General features: G+C 34.9%; 1 protein-coding gene across 10 annotated transcripts in view; it reads right to left on the bottom strand.

Annotated features, from left to right (window-relative positions):
* Positions 1 to 12,553, bottom strand: part of LOC100647024 (phospholipid-transporting ATPase ID) — a 68,955-nt gene that overhangs the window by 21,429 nt on the left and 34,973 nt on the right. For 8 of the 10 annotated variants that reach the window (XM_048406747.1, XM_048406746.1, XM_048406753.1 and 5 more), the window contains one exon: positions 4,096 to 4,973. Coding sequence is in view for 1 of the 10 variants with exons in the window: in XM_048406755.1 (XP_048262712.1) it covers positions 4,096 to 4,129 (34 nt within the window). In the remaining 9 variants the exon portion in view is untranslated. Of the gene's footprint in view, positions 1 to 1,945; positions 2,622 to 4,095; positions 4,974 to 12,553 lie in introns of those variants that run through there. The other 2 variants (XM_048406755.1, XM_048406748.1) reach the window with 2 other exon arrangements.

The raw sequence follows: 12,553 nt of genomic DNA, 5'->3' as shown, positions 1-12,553 counted from the left end.
TTCAAAATTATATCTTGTATAAATAATCTTAAATAGCTTGATTTAAAACGATTTTCTTTTATGATTTGTAACTAGACTCCAGATGTTTATGCATTTAAGGGGAATTTAAAGATGTAAAAATGTAAGGAACCTATATAATATGCAAATATGGACACAAAATATACAAAGTACTTGTTATAATATCTATAGGGTGAAACAGATGTCTATCTGGGTTTCACAAAAATGTGAAATTAATTGATGAAATTTATTTTAAGTTATACAATTGTCAAAATAGTAATCAACTAGAGAATTCATAAAAAGAGAGATAAAATGAGAAATTGTGAAATAAAATATTTTTTTAATAGCATAACAAGTTTCATCGAATAATACGTTTGGAATAATTGGTTATATCAATTTCTAATATTTTTAGTATTGTTGTTTCAAGTTGTATACTCGAATGTTGAGATGATCTTTTCTCATCTCTTTATATATATATAGCTGTAGTAGCGTGTAGCAGTTGGCATTATTTATGCTAGTTTGTTTATTATTGTGCAACTATTCATTTATGGAAATGGATAAGGAAAATTAATAATAGTGTGCGAAATATTTATTGTACGCGGTCGGTCTAATGCTCGTGACGTTCCATTTTGATATTTCCAGACTACGATAACTATGTCGACTTCCTGAGGCTAAATACTTTGTAATGACTCAATTTCTTGAAATTCGCGCAGGGAAACGATTGCTAAATGATTAAGAAAATGCTTCATTGCATTAAACAGGAAGATTACCAAACATCTATTGTTTATATTTATAAATATTATATCGCCAGATTACATCTAAAAACTCATCGATTTTAAAATCTGTAAAAATTAATTCGAAATATAAGCTATTTATTAAAATGAAAGTGTGGCAATTATCTAATAGAATTTGTAATATTTAACGATAAGATCAGACCTTAAAATAGGTTACTTTCCAATCCTTTCTTATATATTAAGTAATACACACAAATAATATTTTATTGGAGACCCGGGAAATCTAAAAATTATCAGGTAAATTATAAAAGAGAGCAATTTTTTTTTAACAATGCTCTATACAAATAGAATGTATCAAAAATACATTTTTAATGTCAACTATTAAATATTTGAAAGAAGAGAGGTTTAATATTCCCGACATTTTTATTGAGGTCATAGTTTCAACACGTTGCGGAGTATAATAAGGAGGTAACAATATCATCCACAATCATCGACACCAATCACAAGCAAGTCATTTACGGGTAGCTTTACATTTGCTTAGGAAATTGCTAAATGGGCGCCGTCACTGGCGTCAAAGGTGCTCGAGCGATTCTGTGTCTGTTACGCCCATTTCATTTCTTTTGTATTACACCATCAATAAAATGCTAAAATAGATGGACAACTAACCTGATTTGAAAAGAATTTAATAACGCGCGTCAGACCATATTCTAAATGCACGGCTATAGACGATGAACGGACAACTATTCCGGACGAATAATCGTCGTCTATGGAAAAAGGTAGTTTCTATTAACGCATACACGTTATATACGTGGGAAACAATGACATATATGTATGTAGACAAAAAATTATATCTATCAACGAGCTTGACAATCCTAACGACTAGGTAGGTGATACACTGTAGCCACTTAAACGTCTGCAGAGCAACGTTTCAACGACATATATATTCGCCTAAATGTATTTATCATGTATTTATCAGATGACTCGTATTCGTTGATTATCTTGATCGATTACCGGCACTACATCTGATAGGAAAATCGTCAAATCGATCGTATCGATTCCTGGTTGTTTCGTTGATTTTATACTACATAATCTATAGCTGAAACACGATGCGAGATAAACGTTTCCTAATTTCCCAGTTCGACGTTAATAGACGTTACGATCATTTTCTACGGCAGTATATGACCTTCGTTTTCTTTCTAAGGGAATCAGGTTACCTCGTTGTTTTCGCAGTCAGTGCAAGGGTACAGGCGGTCGAAGCGCCCGCGTCGACGAGGGCGACGTCGTTATAACGATCGCCGTTGATGAGAGAACATATCGAGGCCGTTTAACGTGAAATTTCGCCAAGAAAATTATTCACTTTGATTCGCGCACGGGAAAAACGTTTGAAATGTTTGCCACGGTAATCAATAGTTCAATGATGATGCTTCTTTCGAAATACATCGGAAGGAACCAACCATATAGAATTCCACACTAGAATGTCGCACAATGTCGACGATGACAGCAACGAATAGATCGAGATGCGACACGGCACTGATATATTCCTTTTACGATTTCTAGGATAAACCGATCAATCGGTGCGTGTTGGGTGGGCACCATCTATCGTTTCGACGATTGTCGAACACATCGAGCACCGCCGGCGTTCTATGTTTTTTGCCACTGTCAGCACTATCGTCACCATAACCATTATCTCTGACACCTCTTCGACTCGAATTATATGCTACTATTTACAGATTACCATATCGCGGAATACAGGAATCGAAAGTTACACGTCGTATAACCGCGTATACATCTCACGTCTCTCATGCACTGCACGAGGGTGCCTTTGCACGACGGCGTGCTTTGCACTTCGAACAGTACAACGAAGACCCGAGTCGTCGAACGAGGTATTGTTCGATGATCGTCGAGAGACTTCAAGGCGTCGTCCCTTGACGGCGCCACAAGTCACCTCGCCGGTGGTGCCGTGAACATTTCAAGGCAACAACCACCGCGTTCGTTGTTGTCGGGAAACATCCACCGCTTGGGGGTAAAGAGGATTGCTACGTTAGCGATTGCCAGAACAGTTAAATCTTTTGAATCAATGTTGGAAGTTTCAGGGCGAAACACATAGCGGAAGTTGTGTAATATGTAATAATGTTTTTACTTGTTGTAATGTGAACTAGATATCGGATGCGGTTCGTAGAGGGAGTTATCAATCATTCGATAAACTTTAAACGTCCGTGAAACGCTATTATGACAAATGTAACAATAATAACATACACTGTATCGTTTCAACAGTTGGACAAGGAGATACTTTTCTCATTAATCAAAGATTAGATTCAGATGGCACTATGCAAAAGCCTTAGATCACCTATCTTAATGATCTTATAATGGTAACTACAGTAAGCTACACTAGAACGAACGGAATTGGTCCTCGAACTACGTTCGTTATAGCATCTGTTCGTTGCAACATACATCGAAACATATGTATATATTTAGAAGTAACTCGTCCCAGGCCCACAGTTAAAAACAAGATTATCATCAGTACAACTGTTTGAACAATCGTAAAATGTAATATAAACTAAAAAATAAGTGATAAAAACAATATGAAATTTATTTATTTAATGGGAATTATAAATTGATCATTACTCGTTCATCCTGGACCACGTTAGTTTATAGTATTATTCACGATTTATTACGTTACTTAGTTGTCTTCTACGTGATAGATATTACTGAACGAGAGAAAGAGAGATTCGAACATACTCGTATCATCAGTTAGTGTTTACTCTTTACGATCGTAACGAACGCGGAGTAAAAATCTCGCCGGAGCAACCGATATTTCTTTGTGCTCGTTGTAGCATTTTTCTACGTTATAGGATTCTGACGTTAGTCATGAAAGTTATTCGTTATAGCATACCTTACTGTAATAATATTTTCGAAAATATTTCTACATATTGTTATATATAGATCTTTAGATATCCTCTTACAAATTTTTGAGACTACTTTCTCTCAGGGCTCTACTTAAAAAGTAAGTTATATGAAGAAAGGGAAAAAGAACGCAATAATGTATTGAAAGATTATACAAGAAAGATCAGATAAAGTATCAATTATTAATTCTTGGATAAAACACTTCTTGAATAGTAGCAATAAATTTAGAATAACACCAACTATCTTTATATACATTTATATAAACATTTCCCTTTGTTAGATGATTTAAGACTTTTGCACAGTACTGTACATTTGCATCAGACTACTGTTTACAATGAGAATCATCGAGCGAATATACACAGGCTAATTACAATAAAATTGCATCAACAAGTATCACGAATTACGTGAGTTTTCCATTTATGAAGTTACCTGTATGTTAATCAATTTAATAATCACTCACCTTGCATAGGACGCGTGGCAGCGCTGCGCGACATTGTTTGTGTGGTCTGTTAGGCTGCAGCTCGGAGTTAGGCGCTTTTGGACGGAGTCTGTAGATATGTTTCGCGCGAGATGTGACGCCTGTTAAAAGTACTTCCTCAGCTCGAAGACGCTTGGCGACTGATTTTGTAAAAAATGCATCAAACTTACGGCACGTCCGCCGTGGTGTAAAAACGAGGGTAAAAAATGACCTGCTGCTCCCGTTTGACAATTGTGATATTGTTACGTGCGCTGTTACGTTGTTTCTCGCAGCTGGAGCTGTCGTTCGCGAATCGACAGTGGTCCTCGCCAATGGACACCAGGAACCAGTGTATCTTCCCGATATTGCAATTAATATCGTTTTACCGTTACTCCGGATGTTCGACTTCCGTGTTCCAAGAAGTTGATTATTATTATCGACAACGTGGAGATAGAGAATCGGCAATTGTTTCAATTTACGGCGAAAAAGACGAGAGAAATTGAGGCACGTATAAGATAAAGATGACGCGTAGGCGGCCGTTTCCTTCGTACGACAAGCATCAAGTGTCGGATGTCTCGATATTCGACGAGAACGTTGAGGACAATGCAGGGCAAAGAACGGTGCCCTTACGTTCAGGTCGGATATTCTGCGGCTAAATAATGGTGACAGGATATCCGGTGTGGGGGGTACGGGGGGTCCTTTGGGGGTGGCGTCCATGTGGGGTGAATGGTCACCTCCTTTCTTTCCTCTCTCCTACGACCCACCTCCTCCTCCAGGACCTCCTCGTCAGGGTGCCCCAGCTTTTGGTGTCCGAGAACACCTTCCCTGCTCGTCGCCAAGTTTCACTTACCCCCTCCCACACTGAGCTTTGCGAGCACACGCTGTAACAGAACATGACAAACCTTTAATTAGAAATCAAACTTCGATAAGTTATGTATAAGACATGCGTAAAATACAAAATTGTTATTTTTATATATAAACTATTCTGGTGGTAATGTGGAACAGTTTTCTGCCCTTTCTAGTTCAAATCTAGTGTCTATCGTTGTAGATAAATATGCGAAAAAAATGAAGTTTCATTATCTTTCCGAGTTGTCTTTGCTTTTCTTCGTTCGACTTAAGATATTTAGTCATTATATATTTTGTAACAAGTATACATAAAGGATAAATTACATAGAGAACCTCAAATATTTTGATGTATCTTGAGAAATGAAAAAATTCTAAATGAAACATTTTCATTCAGCATTATGAGCATGTTTCATGAGAGAAAATACAGATAAAAAGATTTGTGTATTTATTTTTAGAAGAAACATCATGACAAAATAGACATACGTATACAACGATCAAGTATGATACATAACAAATCATGATGGTCCTTGAATAATCAATTTGCTTTGGACAAACGAAACCAATTTGCAATCAGATAATATTGTTGTGCACCACCTGTACAGTTATTGTAGTATTTTCCCTGTTATTAAATGTGGCATTGAAAATGTTTGAATAAATCGATTCAAAGTGGCATTCTCTTATCACGGAATCTTTGTCCTATAACACTATTCAACTAAATATCACCCAGAAATACTCCATTGATATATTTTATATTTACGGTGAGATCACTTCCTGTTTCCATGAATAATTTTAATTCATCTCAATGATTGAATTCTATAATTTTATCAATATAATAAATTTTATTTCAATGAGAAACTGTACCTGTCCCGAAAAGTACAGCTTGACTGTAAGTGCAGAATTAAGAATTATTGAATCGCGCTTTATTCTGTTTCATCATTTTACACTATAGCAAGAAGGAAGCAAAATAGCGACGTGAACAAGAGTTAGGTAAACTAAGTAAAGTACTTGGTACGAAGAATCTATAACTTGTATCACTTTCATCATCGCCAGTACATTTTTAAGCAACCACGCAATTCGTGCAGCAAGTGGGATATGAAATCCGAAGGGCAATGGGTCAGAACTACACACAGCTGATCCATAAGAACCAACGAGCTTAGCGGTCAATCGAAGCAAAGTCGCGACGTCCGCGATCTTATTCCGTATGCATGTATCCTTGGATTCAAACAGTAAAGTTTTTCATATCTGACGTGTTCGTACATAACGAAGAGTTGCATTAATAAAGCAGGGAACTTTTTTCACATTATAAGTTTATTAGAAATCACGATGAAACACGCCTACTATAACAACTTCACATTATCATTTTCTCTTGAATAATACCTAACGTTTCTTTTTCTTTAAAGTACATGGTCGTAGCTGAATCATAAAGGATAACGACACAATTTAATTTAAATTTGAATTAGATTGCTTAATTTGAAGTATTTAATTTTGATATGTTTTATTTTACGTTTCACGTGATAAATGCCATTGATGGTCTTTGTTAGATATAATACAAATTACAACGCAATTCAGACTAAAGTTAGATTACTTAATTTATAATAAATATTTGATTTTAGCAATTTAGTATTTTATATTTTACGTGAGACGTGTCATGAATGACATTTATTACATAAAATTAGAGTATAAATATAATACAAATAAAAATTGAGTAACTCAAATCGACGATTCGTCAATAATTCAAGGATATTAATTAAACATTATTTGCACTTGAGGGAAGTTTCAAAGGTATATGAAAAAATGATGCGATAATATTCAACAGCAGGGAGTTCCGACAGTGTTAAATTCTTCATAGTTCCATTTCCGTATCGCCTGGTGGTTTCACCCGATATCGAACCGAACAACGCGTGCTCTGCTCGCCCGCTTGAAAATCATTCCACCTTCCGTAAATATCATAGGTTACCTTTACCAGTGATTCATCGAAACACCAGTTGATTGGAATCAACGCGTTGAATGGTACGATCAGCAACCGAATTACAGTAATCTTTGGGCACATTTTGATTTAAAAGGAAACGCTATAAACAGTATATGTATGTATAACATCGTGCAAGTAACAGAATGGCTCATAAAATGAAGTTTGATAAATCAACCAACTGTTAGACTCTAACTAATATGTAGTTACAAATATGTAGAACTAGTTTTATCGTTATAGAATCATCGACTTTTTAATATGCCCTTTATAATACACTTAGATCATATTTTCAGAATGTTATGGCTATATGAAGTATAAAAAAGGCACAAAAAAGAAATATTTCTAAACTCTGTCTTTCGAAGGTGAAAGGTCCAGCAAAAATTAGCCAGTCAAATGCCAGAGCACTTTCGTACTAACTTTCGTACAAAGTTCTATTGAATACAATTTGTCTCATTTTTATCATAAAAACGACACGATTACATATAATATAAGGTCTCAGTTATTTTTAATAGACTAAAGAAAATTATAGAAAACGAAAATATTAGAATAGCTTCAAAAGCTACACCTATATGTCATACTAAATACAAATTTTATCGTACCTACACTGTGAGTCACTTTTACGAATAATAGATGTTACCTACCCCTGTTCTTCTAGATCAGAATATCTTCAGGATCACCGTTCCTGTACAAAAAATTACAAAGCTCCGGTTCTACGAAACAACGTGACCAAGATTACTCTTCTTGAGGCGCTGCGTCGGTCGCTCGGAACATCGGTTTAGGGGATGACGATTTCGATATTAAAAGCTTTACATTGTAACGGTGACAGAAGTGTAACGTTAGCGGATCGCACCTGTCGCTATTAACAAGAGCGAAGTCATGCTAGTAGCGACACTGACCGTCGACCTACATAGAGAGTTCTTCATTGACGAGCATTTTTCATTCCCACTGTATTTGTGACCCCGATAAAACGGTACTGTAGGGGCAATCCTACGGGCTCACAAACACGCAACAATCACAACCCTATCGACTGAAAGCGGCGTTAATCGACCTTTAACTGTAGCCTTTGTCGGCCTATTTCCGAAATTCTACAATGCTCGGCAAATATTCGCACGAAAACCTCGTGCCTTTCTTCCTATTTTTATCCTTCCTTCGCTGTTTAAAAATACTTTTTACGTAGTTATTTATAGCGAGCCATTAGAAGGACGAAATTACCCGTGCAACTCGTCCTTTATTGTAGAACTAATGTGAAAGGGAACTGTAGGGAGTTCAAGCTTTCAAAGGGTGTAGATATTTATCAACTACAACTTGTTTCAAAAGTTACTTAAATGAATATTTTTTGCCGCTTTCATACATGCTTTTATTACACGTTATAGAAACTGCAAATAAAACTTCGTATTTCGTAATTGAAACATTAATAGTTTCGATTACTAACAGCACGTACTATCTCGATATGAAACTGAACAAAAATTGAGATCTTGATAAGTTAATAATTGTGTGATTATAATTTTTAGATAAATCTATTTGTGTAATTTTGTCGTAGTATTATACCATCTTTTGAGATAATAATACGAGTCATACGTATCATAGAAATATGAAAAGTATGAGATATATAAATATAAAAGATATAAAATATACTGAACAAATAATAAAGAAATGTAGATGTCATATAATAGCGTCTATTTTATAATCGATAGATTCCGCTCTTTATACTTATAATCATTAGCCTACAACCTACGACATTATAACTTTCGTCTTTACTCTATTTTACACGATTGTGCGACATAATAAAAAAAAAAGCTTAGTGTTATTAACATCATTAACGCCTTTCATGCTACGGGTATCAATCTTTCGTTTGAAATTTTATCTCTAATTTTGAAAATAGTTCGAAATCGAATAATTAGCTTAGAAAGGTAGTGGAGGGAAGCTCTCTTTGAGAAAACATCGAGTCTGTACGCTATTTCGGGGATTTGTTTGATGTTCGTGTCACAGGTTGTTTGCGATGACGTTCGAAGGTTTTAGCTATCGGCATGAATGAGAGTTTAACGTATGCTTTATCCTCCCTGGGATGTTAATTGAGTTAACGCCGTATACGCTGTGTGCGGAATGTAATCTGCAACTTGAGGCTTTGCGAGCGTTGCAACAGATTTTAGCGTGGCCGAGTAACACTCTAAACACGAGGAATTTACTCTTCTACGACGTTCAACTTTATATTTCTCTTAACTGCAATTTTCAAAGGTATACTTATGAATATTAACTTAGTGCTCGGCAAACTAACTGAATTTCATCATTTCAAAAGATAACACTGCAAGTTGCACATACATTTGTGGTTATTAAGTTATACATCGCCATAAGTACAACTTCAAATTACGACAAAGATGAAAATTCCTACAGTTTCATTGACTTCGCTTTGCAGTTGTGCATTGAAAAAAGAATATCTGAAATATGTATCTAGGCGTTAACAAGAAGTTATTAAACAAACATTATGTTTATAAAATAGCGTAGGAAGTAAACAAATAAAAGATTAAATAACCAGTATCAATTTTTTCAAATATGAAATAACAAGAGTTACGAGTTAACAATAAAAAAAAGACACGAAAGGAAATTCGTAAAAGTTATTTCAATCAGACGTCGTCAAGTTTTGAAGAAGTTACGTATACCTTCGAAGTTAAGTACGAAGTATGCAACTTTGCATTATTTAAATCTGGTCGTATTAAAACAAATAATAAGTTTGCAGGACTGTAAGGTGGCCACGTATTATTAGTAGCAGTCGTAAGAAATTATGGAATTGGATCAATACTGACGCTCTTTCTTTGGGTGGTCAAACGTTTGAAATCGCGTACGAATTGACGTATTTCACAGAAATAACGAAAAATCAATAGGTTTTTAATAGGGTCGTGGCTAAAACATAATCATAGAGTGTGCCAATTTGTCAACGATTTCCACGAACACCGATATAATTTAGTGGAATAAATGGGAAGGACGATGAAATCGACACGATAACGAGATTAACAATATACAGATGAGCGAACAAAGGAATTAGCAATTTTCAGATTAATCGTTCGATGCAGACAGACTTAATTTGTAATACTAAAAGTACTCGAGTATAATAATACGTACACCTTTTTATACCATGCATAAGCATACAGTCGTAAAAGTTCGATGTAGAATTATTTTAAACACATAGAAACCAGTGAACATTTGCACGAGGCTAAAAAATTGAGATTATTCTTAGACAAATTTATAATGCTTATCAGTTATCGTTATCATTACGCTACCGTTCATATTTATTATGACGACGCAAAATATCGATGGGCTAGTTACTGCGATAATTGAAATTTAAGATATCATAGTCAATGCACGATGAAAATTGTGTTAATTATTTGAACGACAAGTCCATCCAGTAATAACAACTACGTAATTCCTAACTTATGTTTTCTAATCAAACTGGCCTATGATTTATAATTAGGAGTAGCTATAGAAAATCAAGAAGAACTTTAAAGAAAATATATTCTTAGAAAAGGATTGAATTTCGTAGATATTGAACACAGAGAAGACTAACATTTTTCTTTGTATCGTAATGCATCTTTCAACGATATATACATACATGTCAAAGCTCGCGTATGTATGTGTATGATACTTTAATCAGGGAATCAAACGCAACGTTAATCTCCGACGAATGTAATCTGTGACAATGAAAAATTTCAAGTGAAATTTATATTAAATGATTTATGTATAAACAATGACGACATTAATAGTAATCAAAGAAACGATTATATTGACCAGTGAAGATCAAGAACGTAATGTCACAATAAAGATAAATTAAATCATACGATAGATTACACCGAGAGTAGAACAAATAAAAAAGTCGCATATGCAGACGATACATACTTGAAAAATGCACTGTCCATATGAGATACAGAGGTCGTCAAGGGGTTAATTTAGATACACAACAGTACCATATACGATGTTGTTTCAGCTCGCGCTTGCTCAAAGAAATCAATTTAGTTCTGTTTCAGTGCTCTCTTGTTTTAAATCGACACAGCGCAGCGTCCCTGTTCCAATCGTTAAAATGCGAAGGGAAGAAAAGAAAAAAAAGCATTCGACGTCAACTTCATAATAATTTTTTAATAATAGTTTTATTCAATTAATAATCGTATAATAAAGGCAAGTGATAAGGAAAAGCTGGAACAAATAGAGTTCTTTGTGTCACGTGTATTTTAAACGCACGGGTATTAATGTGTCAGTATTTTAGTTCGTGCAATTTTTAGTACGCGAGTACTCGGGTAGTGAAGTATATTTAGCAAAGCGAAATACACGTGTAGACGATAGTCTATATTATTGTAGCAATCTGTTTATACATTCTAATTCATTCCACAGAAACAAGAGAAATATAACTTTTTGTGAGATCGAGTTCAAGACCGTATGTAACAATTATAAATTATAATAAAGTTTGGTTTTTTCATAATTAATTGCATTTTCTCCTTTTCTGTTCCGTACATAAGTACATGCATATATATGACCATATAATTGGAATCCATACAACGAATATTTTATGTGTAAAAGCATTTATGAACATGGGTTTTTAATGTTTCCGATATTCTTATCCGATATTCCATTCGATCGTTTTCGATTCGTAACTACGAAGATCGCAGAAAAGGAATAACCCATTAAACAACTAATTTAAAAGAATTTTATCAATCCTAAATTAACTTCGCTGTTGACAAAAATTAATCGTATCTACCAATTACTATATGTATACACGTTCCTCGGTTGACGCACATAATCCATCACTGCTCATACATTATCAATCATAGCCAGGCTAACACAAGCCATAAAACGAAACACAAGAATTTCAAATTTCCCGTCATCGTAGTCGAATAACCACGGTATTTGTCGAACACGAGTCGCTAAAACAAATAAGAAGGGGGAAAAAAGAATTGTATTATTTCTGTAAGGCACATCGCCACTGCAAATGTTTGATGACGATAAGGAGCAAAGGTATCTCACGTCGCTGCAAATATCATAACGCGAAACACTGTGGGTTGTAAAACAGTCGAGATAACGTTTAACGCTCGGTAAACGCTCAGTCATCGTTTATCGTTTCAAAAAGGTGACCAATAATTTGTATCTTCTTCATGTCAGCCACCACGTTCTCCGCAAGTTCAAACAATTTACCTTTCACCCTTCGCAAAACGTATCGTCATGCCAGTAGCAGTTTTTCTTTGAAGACTACGTGTTATGTATATCGTTTCGAGTTTTCCTGTAGCGTTTTGTATTCTTATTTTCGCGATTGCGTTATCTTGCTAACTTAAATCTTACAGATATCGTGCGAGATTTTGTATCTTATTTTTCGTCGAGAGGTTTCGAACGTGACGTTCTACGCAAACATCTTTTAGATAGCCTCGTACATGTTGATACGTTTAGAATTGATACGTGAGAAACTGCTATATTTTAAAGGTACTAATATTGTTTGTGATGAATTTTTTTACCATTTATACGATGCTTTATAGGATGTGTATATAGCATATAGGGTTCATATTTTCGTGAACTAAAAACTAAAATATGAAATTCGAGCAGAGACTTGATTCATTCATTAAATAAATAGATAATGTTGCAGATTACAGAACCGTTTCTTTCGTTTATTTTGGT

The sequence above is a fragment of the Bombus terrestris genome, chromosome 6 (genome assembly GCF_910591885.1).
Source record: "Bombus terrestris chromosome 6, iyBomTerr1.2, whole genome shotgun sequence".
Taxonomy (NCBI): domain Eukaryota; kingdom Metazoa; phylum Arthropoda; class Insecta; order Hymenoptera; family Apidae; genus Bombus; species Bombus terrestris.
Note: the sequence above shows the minus strand (reverse complement) of the source record. Positions and strands in the feature narration are given on the sequence as shown.